The sequence below is a fragment of the Mchenga conophoros genome, linkage group LG2 (genome assembly GCF_057382185.1).
Source record: "Mchenga conophoros isolate Kocher_MC1m ecotype Shallow Benthic linkage group LG2, M_conophoros_male_GT1.1, whole genome shotgun sequence".
NCBI lineage: Eukaryota > Metazoa > Chordata > Actinopteri > Cichliformes > Cichlidae > Mchenga > Mchenga conophoros.
The window spans coordinates 22,499,123-22,515,743 of record NC_140527.1 but is presented as its reverse complement, the minus strand read 5'-3'; the positions used below and the strand labels follow the sequence as shown (position 1 = coordinate 22,515,743).

At 45.2% G+C, this 16,621-nt stretch overlaps 1 protein-coding gene across 2 annotated transcripts; it reads right to left on the bottom strand.

Moving 5' to 3' along the window:
- Nucleotides 1–9,168: 9,168 nt before the first annotated feature.
- On the bottom strand, nucleotides 9,169–16,086 carry purab (purine-rich element binding protein Ab). Of its 2 annotated transcripts, XR_014894063.1 has the most exons (3): nucleotides 15,977–16,086; nucleotides 14,509–15,671; nucleotides 9,169–13,787 (listed from the first exon to the last, which is right to left on the bottom strand). XR_014894063.1 is itself a non-coding variant. In XM_085288293.1 (2 exons), exon 2 carries the CDS (start codon nucleotides 15,588–15,590, stop codon nucleotides 14,745–14,747), a length of 846 nt encoding a protein of 281 aa, XP_085144419.1. In that variant the 5' UTR covers nucleotides 15,591–15,671; nucleotides 15,977–16,086; the 3' UTR covers nucleotides 9,169–14,744. The 2 variants fall into 2 exon arrangements, 1 of the variants encoding a protein (XP_085144419.1); XM_085288293.1 differs by having other exon boundaries at nucleotides 9,169–15,671.
- Nucleotides 16,087–16,621: the final 535 nt, after the last annotated feature.

Genomic DNA, 16,621 nt, shown 5'->3' with positions numbered 1-16,621 from the left:
TGTTGCTACGTACATTGTATTAACAGTGACTGATGGGATCTGAGATCCTTTTGGGACTTTGCTGGAAATCTGGAATCACAGCTGGAATCCTGGAACCTGATTCTTGTACAGACCAAAATGCTGAAACAGGAGCGGAGCTTTCAGAGAGGAAGTACTTTTTCTAAAGCTGTATTGTTAGGATAAATACCTGCTTTCTTACACGGAGACTTCCCCTTATAGTCACTTTGGCTGTTGTGCTAACCATTGTTTCCCAATGTTCTAGGTTAGGCCTGTGCTGTAATATAGGGTTGTGGAAAAAAAATAGTTGATTGTTATGTTTTATTTAAGTTAAAAAAAAAAAAAAGACAACTTCGGCACTTTGATGTCAGGATTGGATTTTTCTTTTTGTTTGTTTTGTTTGTATATCTGAACTTTTCTGACAGGATGCTCATACTATGTAAAGGACATATTTACTGAATATTTAGTCTGTGCTTCATAAAGTAAGCTTTTATACAGATTGATTGTGGTTGTAATTTATAAAACTGTCAAGACTAAAACAATGAAAAGCTAAAAAAAAAAAATCCGTGCCAGTTTTTCAATTTGTGTTTTAATTTTTAATTTGTGTTTGTGTTTTTTAATTTCTTTGACATTCTGCAGACATGACTATTACTATGTAATGCTTTTAAACGTCTCCTGTTTACAACTACGCCCACTTTCCTCCACAGGTCAGTGCACTTGTTTGAAAGTTGCTGCTAAAATGTGTTGCCTTGCAGTTAAACTGTCAGTTGTTAAGTTGCACATTTACCCATTGTGGAGCACATTTATCGTAAACCCTCATTGGCCACTTTATTAGGTTCGACCCTCCCTTTTATTTTCCTTCAAAACACAAAGGTGCTGGAGACACTCCTCAAAGATTTTGGCACCTAATAAAGTTGCTTCAGATTTTTTAGCTATTTATCCATGACGTGAATCTCCTACATCCCACATCTCAGTACAGTAAACTCATTGTCATGTTCAAGAAACCTCTTTGAGATGATTTAAGCTTTGTGACATGAAGCTTTATCAGAGTGTGATCATAAAGGGAAGGACATGGTCACTAGCAATACTCAAGTAGGCTGTGGTGTTTAAAGCATGCTCAGTTGGTACTAAAGAGTATGATGATGAAATATTTGCAACACCAAGGGAGAATCGGTCCATCCTTTAATGTTGGTTGTGCCAAATTCTAATCCTACCATCCAAATATTCAAGGAGAAATCAACACTCCTCAGGGCAGGCAAACTTTTTCCAATCTGTAGTCCTGAGTTTTCTTTGCATTGTAAGGCTTGGTTGTAATGAGTGGTCATTTGAGTTACTATTGCCTCCCTGTCAGCTTGATGCAGTCTGCCCATTCTCTTTCTGACCTCTGGCATCAACAATCATTTTCACCCAGAGAACCGAACTACCGCTCACTATACACTATAGATGGATTTGGAGCAGATCAGCAGTTTTTCTAAAATACTAGGACCAACCTGTTTGGTACCAACAACTATGCCATGTTCTAAAGCTCTGTTTGAATTTCAGCAGGCTATCATAATCATGCCTGCATCCCTAATTGCATTATGTTGCTGCCATGTACTCAAGAGGTTGAACATGTGTACCTAATGAAGTGGCCAGTGAATGTATATGTTTATGTTACATACACATATTCAAAAATGAAGTTTCTGTAAAAGTTTAGCTATAGGTTGCTTAATGACAGAGACCGCAGACACACCTAGCATGTGTCTGTGGTCATGGCCATGTGTTTGTGGAACAAACAACCTATTTCGTGTGTAACGTGTTTAGTACACAACCATAAAGCCTCACAGCTGAGACTGTAGGTAAGAGCTAAGCGTGATTTTTTTTTTTAAAGTTTAGTTGAAAGAACATGATAAATATTTAATTACACATTTAGCGCAGCATAACTATGCCACTATAATAATTTAATATGCTTAGTTTAAGACTATAAGGAACGAATAACCTGTAGCTGCCCACATATTAGTCATAATAACGTTATGGGTTTTTTTTTAAAATGTCCACTCGACTATTTCCACTTAGTTGTCATTTGCCCCATGTATATAAAGGTGATTCAGTAACAGGGTTAATTTGATACCTAACGATATAAAGAATTAGCCGATGTGAAAAAATAAACAGGTATGGTAGACCGTGTGCTGTGCCACGCGCTGCCTGTTACAGAGAGTGTTGCATTATCAATTGCAGCTGTAATGTTGCTGAATTTCCGGGTAGCTGTGTCTGCTTAAGGCTGGGATTATACCCGCACGCAGGCACGAACATTTAGACTCTGTGGGTGAGTAGTCCTGCACGTTTTACTGTTGCCAAGTCCGCTTGAAGGACGCATGCGTAGCGGGTGCATCGTTGCGTGCCATCTGCCTGGCTAGCGGTCACACGGACGTCCGCGATGGGGAAACTGTAACACTGTCCTACAGTAAGTGTTTCAAACCGAAAGGTGTCCGCTGAACCATTTCTGTCATACAAGCGTTTGGAAATGCACATGGTTGTGAGTATTGAGACCTCCAGATCATTAAAGTTTTTTTTAAAAAACAAACAAGAAGTTGTGACATAAAAAAGACAACAAATTTGGCGCCATTGAAAGTCACGCTAAAGCATAAAAAAGACCTGCTAGAATTTATGAATAAATGAACTGCAAATATGAGCTTTATTATATAGCTTTAAAGTAAAAATGTTTTAAGGTTGATAAACACAGAGGTAAGGAGCAAGTGAGGAGTCAGTCAATTTACCTGTCAATCCCAGTGATTTGGCCAGTCAGGGGTGGGGTTAGACATTTTGAACCTATCACAGCCAAAGAATCACAGGAGTCACTAACACAGCTAGCAATGTTTGATTTTACTGCCCCACAAAAATAAAAGCATGATCATTTCCTTAATACCACCTGTGCTTAAAAAAGAAATTAAGGAAGTAAAAGTAAAAAAAGAAATGTTTTTATTGTTTTATCTATTCTGCACAGGACTCCCACAGCATCAGCAGCAGGTGCTGGTCTCATAATCAGTGCAGCGTAACCAGAGATCTTTTTTCCCCCTCTGCATTCTTGTTCAGTGACATATACTGGAGCCTACATCACACACACTGCAACTCAACCCTGCAAACCCTGAGGGACGTCTTAATGCTAGTAGAAGCTAGCTATTGTCGGCAGCTATGTTTTGTGTAACTCCTCTGACTTTCAAATCTGAAAGTACCACGAGTTCCCTTTAAATGCTATAATTTGAGAGTGTACTTATGTTTAATTGACTTTTTTTTGCAGCTATAATCGTGAGTACAGTGTGCATCTTCTCAGCTTTTAAAATAACCCTAGCCAGCTCATAATGGGGTCAAATGCTAAAATCAGTCAATAAATTCATACTTGAATTTGGCATCTGTTTCCCCTTACACTCTAACTGTATTCGTTTGGTATAGCACAGACGTATGTGCAAATATATTCTGAGAACTTTCATATATAACCATCATAAGCATATGTATCACTACTTTGCTATTACATTATCAACTCTAGAATCAATTCTAACCTCTTATGTGTCACTTTCTCTTTTTACAGCAGTCTCTCAAAAACATGACTCCTTTATAAGTAGTGAAAACAACAAACATTTGATTAAGGGTATGAATACCACATTAGCCATGAAGCTTCACATTTTCAATCCTTCCACCTTTGTAACAAAGACAGGACTTCTTTTTATTGCCCTAAGAAGTCGGGATTTTTTTATTGATCCTGCAGAAATGAGGCAGACCAAAAGTCTCTTTCAAGCTCTTTTAAGGTTCTTTTTTTTTGCTTTCAAATTCTGTCGCTCTCCTTCTTTGCCCTCTTTGCATCATCCAAGAAGGGGGATTGGAGAAGGATTTTCTTTTTGCCAGGTAAAGTTTCCACAATTGGTGTGGTTGTTCCACTATTTCGGTTGCCAGGGAAAATAAAAGCGCTGCCTTTCTCCTGTTTTGCAGTCTACATTTTCCCAGGAGATTTTGAACCTGCTTTCCATCACAACTGCACCATGAGAACAAGGCTTACTGGTGTCCGGTCTGAATGCTGATAGCATCGTTGCATTTTGCAGCAGCAGTTTGAGCATAAACGTAAAGTAACTTTAAACTCCCTTTAGGTATACGGCATAGTTGAGTAATCCACATGAGGTGCCATTAGTGATAATGACACCCTGGATGATAACATGGTAGTTAATACAGTGCTCCGTGTTCTGTGTAAAACTTGACTTTTTGGGTCATGATAGTCAAGTGACCTGTCACATGGATTAAGAATGCCCTGAGCAGTGAGTCTTATGGCTTTAGTAGTCCCATGCACTCTTTGGCCACCTGTCTCTGGAATAAGTAAAGGCAAAATGTAAAAAACCCCAAACAAATCAAATCCGCCCACTGTCGTTACCCTCCTATGTGCCAGTCAGTCCTGAAGACGTCTGTGTGTGGTGGCTCTTGATGTTTTGACGCCCGCTTTCTTTCAAGTTCTTGATTTGACTTTTCTTGACAGTCTCCCCAAAGCTGCAGTGATTCCTGTTGAATGTGCATGTGGTGGGGCGTGGTCTGCGGGGCCGTGCGGACGCACCTGCATGGCATCCGCAATCACGCCCGCCGTGTTAAAACACGGGGACTCAGGGGTTGGTGGTGGTGTGTGGTGTGACGTGAATCAAATAAAGTTGGCTCTGAACGTCGCTCCGTGGTCCCGCCGTGTCTTATTCATGCCACATTGGTGCCGAAACCCAGGAGGCGGCATGGCGGGTACCTACCAGAGCCAGGAAAGGAAAGAGCTGGCCGAGAGGGTGGCCGAAATAGCGGCCACCCAGCGGAAGCAGGCGGCGGAGGTGCGTTGCCAACAGGAAGAGCTGCGGAAGGAGAGCGAACGCCACCTGGGGAAGATGGCAGAGCTGGCAGCGCTGCTCTGGGCCTGGGCGCCACCCCCACAAGTGTGTCCCGAGGACAGTGAAGCGGTGGAGGAGCCGTGTGGGTCACCTCGGCAGCCGGAGGTGGTGGACGAGCCACGCAGGGGTCCGAGCCTGCCGGAGGAGGAGGAGCAGCCGGGTGAAGGGCTGCTCCTGCCGGGAGCGGTGGAGGAGCCGCTCCAATCGGACGTCTGCCCAGCCGCCTGTGTGCAGGAGCTCACGGCCATGCCTGTGGGGCCGTGTCCGCTTGCTACGCGGCCGACCTCCGGACCAGCTTCGCCGTTGCCGCTGGATGCGCGGGCGGCCACCAGAACGGACGCTTCCCCGTCGCTTGGTCAGGGGCTGGGGCGCCGATGTGTAGGGGCCGAATCTCGCCCCAGTTCGCGGGGGGGGAGTAGGTTCGGCCAGATTGCTCCCCGGCCTCAATCGGGCGATGGGGGTATGTGGTGGGGCGTGGTCTGCGGGGCCGTGCGGACGCACCTGCACGGCATCCGCAATCACGCCCGCCGTGTTAAAACACGGGGACTCAGGGGTTGGTGGTGGTGTGTGGTGTGACGTGAATCAAATAAAGTTGGCTCTGAACGTCGCTCCGTGGTCCCGCCGTGCCTTATTCATGCCACAGTGCACCTTTTTGCTATCATATCAGCCTCTCTCTTCACATGTTACCTCCTGTGAGATTCCTGACACCCCTCCCCCACCCATCACCTTCACTCAATACCAGGTTGAGATGCAAATGAGGAGACTTCACTCAGGCAAGTCTGCTGGACCAGACGGAGTGAGTCCCCTTGTCCTCAAGACCTGTGCCCCCCAGCTGTGTGGAGTCTTTCATAAACTGTTTATGCTGAGTCTGAGTCTGCAGAGGGTCCCGGTGATGTGGAAGACATCATGCCTCGTCCCTGTACCAAAGACGCCACGTCCCAGTGGCCCCCAGGATTACAGGCCCATGGCACTGACCTCTCACATCATGAAGACCCTGGAAAGACTCATCCTGGACCAGCTACGACCCATAGTAAGACCACATCTGGATCCCCTTCAGTTTGCTTATCAGCCTCGTCTCGGAACTGAGGACGCCATCATCTACTTGCTCAATCGTGTCTACACCCATCTGGACCAGCCGGCGAGCACTGTGAGGGTCATGTTTTTTGACTTTTCCAGTGCTTTCAACACCATCAGGCCGACCCTCCTGGGTGATAAGTCAGCAGCGATGCAGGTGGATGCTTCTCTGGTGTCCTGGATTGTTGATTACCTGACAGGAAGACCACAATATGTACGTCTCCCACAGTGTGTGTCTGACAAGGTGATTAGCAACACAGGGGCACCACAGGGGACTGTCCTCTCCCCCTTCCTCTTCACCCTCTACACCACAGACTTCAGCCACTGCACAGAGACCTGCCATCTTCAGAAGTTTTCTGATGACTCTGCGGTGGTTGGATGCATCAGCAGGGATAGGGATGGGTATCGAAAACCGGTTCTTGTTGAGAACCGGTTCCCACTGTTTCAATTCCTTGGAATCGTTTGCCACTTTTATAAACGATTCCCTTATCGATTCCAGTCGCCCCGAATGACGTCATCACGTTGAGTAGCGTCTTTTACCCAGTAGGAAACACGGCGCCTGAGCGGCACAAACGCTCAAAAGTTTGGTTACACTTTATGAGAAAGGATGACAACAGGGCAACGTGCAATACTTGCAAAGTAGAGATTTCATCAAAGGGAGGAAACACTACGAACATGCAAAAGCATTTGCTCAAAAAACACGCGATTGCTTTCAACGAATGTCGTGTTTTTGATCCGCTCCGGACTAGCGAAGCTCAACCCAGCAGCAGCGGTAGCGTTTCCACGTCCTCTCCCGTTAATACTGCAGGTAACTAATCAATTAGCATTGCACATTATGTTAGCGCGATTTACCTTATTACAAAACCTGCTATTACTGTGCGTTGCATTTAGATAACCATGATGAGAGAGACAGAGTCTGGCTGGCTCAGATGCTGGCAGTTCTCGCTGCAGTCTACCGGTAGCGTCTCCTTTCAGGCCGGGATAGACGAATGTCACCGAGCAGTGTCTAAGTTTGTGGTCAAAGGCTTGCACCCATTTGCCACAGCAGATGCCCCCGATTTCACTTTGGTAAGTGAATGTGTTTAATTGTAGGCAGGACATTACTGGATATTCTTGTGTAATTGCTACAGAATAATTTATGTTAAACTTTGTTATTGCTACAGGAGAATATTTATTTTATTATTTTACATATACATTTTTTTTCCTGGGGACCCTGTGACACCCCATTGAAGAGCCGTAGGCTGTGGATCTCTTAAGATCTCACTGTTGGGTTTGTAAGGCCATGTTACTCCTAAATTTCTATCTTGTTCAAAGAGAAGATATAAAACACAGTTCTAAGCTAATCGACTTTAGTGTTCTCCTTTTTAAAAAAAAAGAATCGATAAGAGAATCGATAAGGAATCGAATCGTTAAACAGAATCGAAAATGGAATCGGAATCGTTAAAGGCTTATCAATACCCATCCCTAAGCAGGGATGATGAGACAGAGTACCGGGCTGTGGTCGACTCCTTTGTCACGTGGTGTGAGCAGAATCATCTGCAGCTCAACGTGGCAAAGACCAAGGAACTGATCGTGGACTTCAGGAAGACCAGGAAACACTTGACCCCTGTTTCAATCCAGGGGGTCAGTGTTGACATTGTGGAGGACTATAAATACCTTGGAGTACACATTGACAGTAAACTGGACTGGGCTAAAAACACCACAGCACTTTACAGGAAGGGCCAGAGTCGTCTCTATTTTTTGAGGCGACTGAGGTCCTTCAACATCTGCCAGAAAATGCTGAGGATTTCTATGAGTCTGTGGTGGCCAGTGCGATCCTCTATGCTGTTGCATGCTGGGGGAGCAGGCTGAGGGTCGCAGATGCCAACAGACTCAATAAACTAATCCGTAAGGCCAGCAATGTTGTGGGGATGGAGCTGGACTCCCTCAAGGTGGTGTCGGAGAGGCGGATGCTGTCCAAGATAAAGACAATGTTGGATAACACCTCCCACCCACTCCATGACATGTTGGTCAGTCACAGGAGCTCGTTCAGTGAGAGACTGAGATTACCGAAAAGCACCACTGAACGACACAGGAAATCATTCCTGCCTGTGGCCATCTCCCTGTACAACGCATCCACTTAACACACTGTTTACTGCTACAGCTACACATGTTTCTTTTCCAAATATTTATTTATGAGTGACTTATGTATGTATGTATGTAAATATATGTATATATTGTACTATTCTTAGTTAGTGTATTGTCTGTCTTGTCTTAATGTTGGTTTATAATGGAGCACTGTAACAAAAAATAATTTCCCCCAGGGATCAATAAAGTATTCTGATTCTGATTCTGATACTTTCCCTTTCCCATCTACTTTCCATGAATAAGTTTCGATTCAGCACTCTGTGAACAACGAGTCTTTTCAGGAGCCTTCTGTGGCTAACTGTCCTTACAGACGGTGTCGACGATCATCATCTGGACAACTGTCAAGTCAGCAGTCTTCCCCACGGTTATAAAAGATCACTGACAGGTAAAGTGTCTGTGTAGATTCTCCACCAATCAATTCACCTCACATCCAAGAGGCTTTTAGAACTGAAGAAGCCTCTTGGATGAGAGGTGAAACATCTTCAAGAAATTTAAAGAAGTCCAGTTACTATCTTTCCGAGCTCCATAGGCAGGTAAAGTGAATAACATCAATCATCTTGTTGCAGTGCAATGTTCTGCTGGTAGAGCTTTGCATTCGAGCAGATGCAACTCTGACACGTGGTGGCTGCAGAAACGTTATGGTTGCGTATGACAACATGTGCCCCAGCACGCTCCAAATACAGCCCATGAAAGCCTGGAAAACACAACAGGGAGTCAAAGGTGCTGACTTTTCCTGATCCCAATCTGATCACACAGTGGCAGGATGTGCATAAATGAGCCTGACTGATAGAGGCACCACCCTGCCGGGACACCGTGAGAGGTCCAGCTTCCTGTCCGAATAGGTGAGAGCTTCTTTGGGTAGAATGAACAAGGGTAACTTAATGTCGCAGCTGATCAGTGTATATTGTCTTTCTCGTTGTGCATAGAAACTTGGCAGATTTTCTTAAAAAAAAAAGAAACTAATAACTTTGGTAATAGTATATTGAATTCAGTCAGCAATTCTTGCTGGTTGGGGTTCATCGAGCCCGGGTCTGTTAAAAAACTGACCATTGTGAAGTTAAAGACAGCTATGCAGAGACCAGGACATGTGGAATGACATTTTATTGCGCCATTAGTCATTTTTCAGACAACAAAGCTCCCTCAACATTAAAACAAACAGCAATGTACAAAACAGCACACCTTTGTTTTATTTTTTTGCCATCAACGGAAATTTAATAAGGTAGTGAGAGTACATAACAGAAAGGAATGGAGTGTAAGGACGCGAATTATGATGATGATGTCGAGATGTATAGGATGAGCTCGATGTCAAAGCCAAAGTAAGCACCATCGTCATATAGTCAGGAAAAGGCCATATTTCAGTAAGAAATATCCTAGAATGGGTGAGGAGAGGTTAAACATGATACAAGAGGGTCGTTATCACAGTTTTCAGACATTTTATCAACTAAAAAAACAAAACAAAACGAACAAAAAAAACCAATATCGGTGTAGCACTACTTTATCATGCAATTTACTTTAGTAAACCTTCTGACACAGACAAAATATACTTCAATAAGTAGAACTCAATACATCTCTGTCCAGCAATAGTCACAAAGCCTGTAATTTATACTCTTTAAATGTGAGATCCCTATCAAAAATAATATGCAGATTTTTATTTTTCTTAATATATCTAAAGTGCAAGTATTTATCCATTTTTATTCAATGCTTTCTGTAAGTATAAAATACAAAGGAAAAAAACAGCAATGTTTTTCCTGTTTACATGTTATATTTTTCTGAAAGGAGGAGCATCATATATAACAAACCATATATATATATGTATATATATATACACACACACACACACGCCACAGATAAAATATTTTCGAAAGATACAACATATTATCTCTTATGGGGATGGTAAAGGGATTGAGACCAAACGGTGACAATGGGATATGTTCATTGTGCATTGACCCCACCCCCTTAAAAATCCAGGATCCATTTAACCCAACATCTCCAGAACAGCTTCAAGGACGTCTTCAAGAACTATACACAACAGTAGCTTTTACAGTCTGCGAACACGGTGGACCCTACTGCTCGGTGCGTGTGCAAACAGAAGACATGCTGAATGAGCTCCTCTGTCTGTGGTTTTCTAATGAGTCATATAGTGCTTGGCTTTGACCAGAGGCTGCGATTGGTTGTGTGATTAACCAGAAAGTCCGAATGGCCAATGAAAGACTACAACACTGGAAACCAGAAACAGAGCACATTTGGTTGTTTTGAACACCTTAACAGAAGTTCAGTCAGTTCTTTACTTTTTTTGTTTTTTTAGTTAGTACTCGTATAGTCTGGTGGAGGCGCGAGCCGGCAGCCGCGTTTCATTTGTGGAAGTTTTCTGTTAAACCGTCATATAGACGGTTTGTTTCCCACCTACAGCGGAGCCATCCTAGCAATCTGACACTGAGGTGCGTGCAGCAAGTAGATATCGCTGCATCTACAACTTAACCTCTCCTCAGTCTGACCAGGAATGGTCTGGTTACCTGTAGTCTGATCAACGAAAGAAAACGGCACACTTAAGTCAAATCTGACAAATGAATACTGCGGGCGAAAGTTCGGTTAACATCATGGTTAGAGATCACTATGATGGCTGCTGCTGTGGAGAAAATAATTGAAACGGCGCTAACAAGCACAGAGCAGCATCGCTCATGCACATCCAACCCGTCCGGAGCCACCCGAAGACGGCACACCATCACGTCCGCTGACACGGAAAACGAGACGAACGGCATCCGCCTACCATGCTGCATTTAAGTCCTAGAGATGGATGACTGTGTAGATGTGGGCACAACGTGGTTGCGAGGTGACTCCAGGTAAAGGTCTCACAAAATCAGGTTTGATCGCACTGGAAGTACGCTTCAGACAAAGACCCGAAAAAGCCACGTTCAACGCTAAAAACACAACCGACCCAGTAGCACCTGGAGAAAACAAAAGAACACATGTTTAAATCTTTTTTGAAAACAAAAAAAGAAGCGAACAATGTGTGCGTTTCACAGAGTGAGGCATTCACAAAGTGAACTCTATGAGCATGTTCAGGCTCTCCTCATATTTGGCCATTAGAGAAAAAGAGAAAGGAAGCGTCGTATTTCCAGTCTTAGCATGTAGCAGACATGATTAAAGTCAGTCAGGCTAAAGCTAGAACACTTTGGGGAATAAGTGCTGTATCACCACAGTGACTTCAGACTCGCGGTGACCTCAAGATGAACTCAGGTTGACCTCAGATGTGCTTTTCTGGGCACATAGTCATAGGTGGTTTGTACGTGCATTCAATGAAAATAAATGTTTTTTGTATTGAGGGCAGTGTGAGGAAATATAATCATCTCTGTAAGAAGTGGAAGAGATTTCCAGAGAGAAAGGTCCTAACTCGATCTGTCTGCAGCCGGGTTGGAAGGTTGTGGCAGGCTGCTGCTGCTGCTGGTAAGCCCTTACAGTGCAGTGCCAGGCTTCATTGGGCCTTTCACTGTCACTGAGACAAACGTGGGCCAGAAACAGTCCTGTGGTGAACAGATGGGATTTTCTGGAACCTTTTTTTCTTCTCCTGCCATCACAAACGCAGCCAATCAGACACAAATCAGCTTTTAAAACTAAGGATTGAACTTGTGACACCTTAGGAGCCCAAGTGTGCTCCGGGGACTTCTGCTTTCGGCCCGGCCTCAGCTCTCCTACATACACGGTAGGCCTCGCTTTTAGCCGCTTTTATCCAGCTGAGGCCTCTAAAGTGTTCCCTTCCCGTCAGCTAGGTGGCATGCCACACCGACAGGCTCAGTCGTATTTAACACACTGAGAGTTCAGCAGGACCTCAGTGCAGGGCTGAGTCAGCTGAGTCAAAATGAAGGGATGGACTACACGTCCTAAGTGATGAATAGTGCACAAGCAACAAGCCTTTTTTTAACGCCTGGGAAAGGGAGCGAGACTGCGACAAGAGTCTTCCCACATCAGAGGGGATTGTGATCCTCGCCATGAAAACAACAACAAACTCCTCTGTCCTTTGGCTTCTGCCGCGGCTGATCGCTATCACCCGGCTCGACTGAAACCCCAGAAAAGCCTAAGTCAAACTGCGGTTCACCTGTACTGCAGTCCCAGGTGAGCGAGGGCTCGCACTCAGGCTCCAAGCACACAGTTCTCTTTCTCCTAATGACAGGAGGCCTTGTGCAGTTCTAGACACAATTCAAAACACTTCAGAGGCCTCCCAAACACTCAGATATCAACAAGAGGCCTTAACAGGGGGAGAGTATGTGTGTGTCTGTGCGTGCGTGTATGTGTGTGTATGCCAGCCACCCCTGGACCCAAGTCCCAAGATACTATTCAAGCTTAGTGTAGAAGGGCCAACATGGAGACAGTCAGAGGTTGTTGACGGTCTGTGTTGTGTGTTTGGAGGAGAACTTTTTTTTCGTTTTCCTAAGGGAGGACGTAAAATACCCGAGCTAGTCTACACGCACTGAGAGACAGACAAGGCAGCCTACTGGTTTACAGAAAGTGACAGGAAGAAAAACAATTAAAAAAAAACTCACAACGAGTCTGACTTTTTTCACCTCGAGAAGTAAAAGTCTTCACATTTTGGAAATATAATGCGATGCATCCACTTCATCATCATGCTTTCAAATATCTACTGATCACATAGCCTATACATTTTTTTCGTCTATACACGTGATACAATGCCACGATTGGCACGTACACAATATTGCACACTAATATAAAATGTCCTACACTAGTCAGTGGCTTCGTCTCTGGCTGGGAGGGGAAACCTGACACGTTTTGGACGACATACTGTGGAGGAAAGGGGAAAAAAAGAAGCATCAGAATAACAATGCAAAAGTGACATATTCTGAGCGGCGAGGCCCCCAAGGAGCGATCAAGGGGCTGTAGCACCATAAAGAGATAGACACTGCCTCGGCCCTGCACTGATAGGCCTCTACATCCGCTGGACCGCATTCGTACTGACTGCATGGGACCGGCCGGCTGGCCTGCCTGGCTGGCTGACTGCCTGGCTCTTTAACAGCATCCATCTCAGCTCTGACAAATAAGCCTCATCCAGCCGCTCCTGGGTTTTCGTTTTTTTATTTTTATTGTATTTATATATTTTTGTTGTTGTTGCTGTTTTTTTCATTTTTTGTTTTTCTTTTTAACATCATGGTGCATATGGTGAGCAAAGCCACCCATAACATTTCCAGCTTACTTTCCACGCTCGCGCACACTCAGTGAGATCTCGGGAGGCACCGATCAGTCCGTTGAGCCAGGGGTGCGGCTAGGGATTCTGGGCTCCATGTTGCGCCATAGAACAACATGCATAGCCCCCAAAGTGCCAACAACACCCAAGAACACAACTGGACCCACCCCCTGCCCCCAGCTCCTAGCAGCCTTTCAGCTTTACTTTTGGTGTTGCCACGCATGCTCCATGCACTGCAGGGGTGTGAATCCCACAGCCCTGGTGAGTATATATTTCTGCCTACATAACAGCACTCGTAAATGAAAACATACAGCGGTCGAGGTCACAGACCATCCACGTGAGAACACGTAAACGAGTGGAGTGTATAAGGCACGGGTCGTAATGACGTCAGAGAGGATGCGTTGCCTCGCCGCGCGCTGCGCTGACGCGTCTTTTTTTGTCTGTTTGTTTCTGCGCCTTGCGCTCCCACATATGGACCTTTTTTAATATCCTTTTGCATCCCCCACCACCTTGAGGAAAAGAAAAAACAAAAAACAACAACGTAAAGAAAAAAATCCCACAGAAAACGTGGGCATCTTAATAAGGAATTTTTTTTACAGCTGATTCACAAAATCATAATTAGTACATCTAAGTTAGCACTTTTTTCATTTAAGTTTATGTGGACATGGTGCAAGAGGGTTGATATTCAATAGAGTAGCTCAGAGATAGGTTTAACCCATTTGTTTGAGGCGCACATAGGCTATTTAGGTTTGTGTCTCAACCTTTTCCATAATGGCATGAGAGAAATGCTTCCATTAGCCGACTACGTTTAGGCCAAATTAGAGACTACAGCCTACTTTGCCAACTTCTTTTCAAAACATGTGCCTACACGCATGCTGACAGGTGTTTACAAGGCCTGCAGTGCTGCCTTCTGCAACTCATTGAGCATTGCCATATTTATTCTGCGTACCTTTATAATAAACTATACATCTGGATTCGGATTTTGGTTTCATAAAGTCCATAATATATCCTCTTTGTGCTGATGTCAAATATTCCTTCTCCATGAAGACTTTATACTCTAAACCTCTGGTTTTATTTAGATTAAATCTTAGGTCTATTACCAGTTTTTAAAACACTTAAACATTTTTTTTTGTGAAATAGCTTTGATGTGTGCAAAATCTGTCATCGATAGAGATATAAACACTCTGTTCATTGTCACTTAAATCAAGTAGGAAACGGTTCATATCTTACAGTTCAGTCCTTGATAGCAGCGGCTTACTGTTACATGGGTGGTAAGTGGGGTGACATCCAGTAAAATGAGCGAGGAGACAGCAGAGGTGCTGCCATGTCTGTGGAGGTTGTGTGTGTGGGGTGATTCCCTTGTAGATTCTCTTTCTATTTTACAGTTAAAAGTCTGGGTTGTTTTTTTTCTCTTCAGAGTCCAACGTTGTCTCGGTTGTTTCATGTCAGCTCTCCTAAAATCCGCGTCAGTCATCGTCGCCGTCGTCTCCGCCGTGCGGGCCCTCAGGTAGCAGTTCCGAGGCCCTTTTCTCTCTACTCCTCTCCTGGATCTTCCTCATCTCCTCCGCATATTTACAGAAGGTGTTACCGAATTTGGACCACACTTTGCAGGGAACCGTAATGGAGTTCCGGTACGTGGGCTTCACCTCACTCACCCGCATGAACACTCCGTACTTATTGGAGCCCACGTCAAAGAAGAAGCGCTTGTTGTCGACAGTGAGCGAGGTGCCCTCCGGGAGCTCCGCCGGCTCCTCGTCCACGCCGTAGTCGTCGATGAGTTTGGCTAAAGCGTCGCGGAACTCGATGAGACCCTGCGCCGGCAGAGCGATGGTCTGGCCTTGCGCGCTTCCCAATCCGGGCCCCCGATTAACGGTCTGTCGGATCCTCAGGAACCGCCCCCTCTGGTTCTCTTTCAGATCCATGTAATATTTCCGATTCTCCCGCACCAGGAATTCGCTCTTGAGCGCCCGCCGGGGCTCATCCTGCACCATGTCCGGGTTGGTCGGGCCCAGCTGGGCGTAATGTTCGATAAAGTCCCCGAGATAGTCGCGGAACTCCACGGCGACAGACATGGAGAGAGTGAGGCGGCTCTTGTTTCCCCCAGCCCCGACCTCGGCTATCTTTAGGAAGCGGCCTTTAACATTCTGCTTCACGTCAAGGTAGAAGCGCTTGTTCTGGATGTCGACGCGCTTCGAGGCGAGCTCCTCGGTGTCGTGCTGCAGCCGGGACATGGCGCCCATTGCGCCCGGAGGCAGCGAGCCGGGGCCTGCGGTGGGCCCTCCGTGGTCACTGCCACTGTCTCTGTCCGCCATGATGCTGCCTCCCTGCTTTACCTTCCACCGTCTCCCTCTGCCTGCTGCAACCTCGACTGCCCGTCAAACCGCTCCGCCGCTCTATCGCGAGACGAGAGAGGAGAAGAGGGTGAAAAAATGAAAGTAACTGTAGTGTGGTGTTACTGTAGTACTCCGAGCGGGCTGCGTTCAAGGTCCCCGCGCGGTTTTTGCAACGTTTCGCAGAATTTACATTTTAAGCCGTTAAAATAGTCGCATACTGCAAATGAAAGCCTAAAACTCCGCAGCCGAGCTCACAGACAAATGTGTTTACATAAATAAGCGGGTCTAAGCAAATGAAGATCACGGGGTTTGAAACCTGTGTCAAACACAGCTAAGAGCAGGGCGCAGACAAAGGCTTAGCCTACCTGGTGGTTACTGGGTCGGGTGTTTCGGCACCATGGACAGTCGTTTTGGGGGTTTCAGCACCACGGACAGCGAACCCGCACGGAAGGAGATGCGGGGAAGGGAGAGCGGGGTGAAAAAGAAATTTCTGAATGAACAGTCGATGGTGGCTGCGTGGGATTTTGATGCACTGCGAAGCACCGTGAATCATTAGCCTGTGATTGGACACGCTGGTGTGTCTCTGTTTCTCTCAATGGGAAATGACATTGAAGGGCTTAAAAAAAAAGTTAAAGGGAAGAAAAACCTGTTGCTATACATTTATTGGCACACATGGTGACACGAGTGTTTGGCAGCACTTCTGATAATGATTTTCTCCTCTATCAGTGGGAGCCTTTAAGATTCTGATTTTCTTGGAATTCACTTCAAGGCCTGACACTTAGCGCTTTATATGGGCAAAATAAATAGCCTGGTGACCCCCACAAACACAAGCACTACTGTTTGGGGTCCACGAGACAATCACCACTGCAAAATTCTAGGTATCAAATTAGTGGAATAGAATGAGCCATAATGTGTGAAAACCAGAGTCATTACAGTTTTGTATTGTCTAACTAGTTTTGATTTCATTTTGATTTTGATTTTTTTTTTCTTTTAAGCCAGTTTAGTTTCAG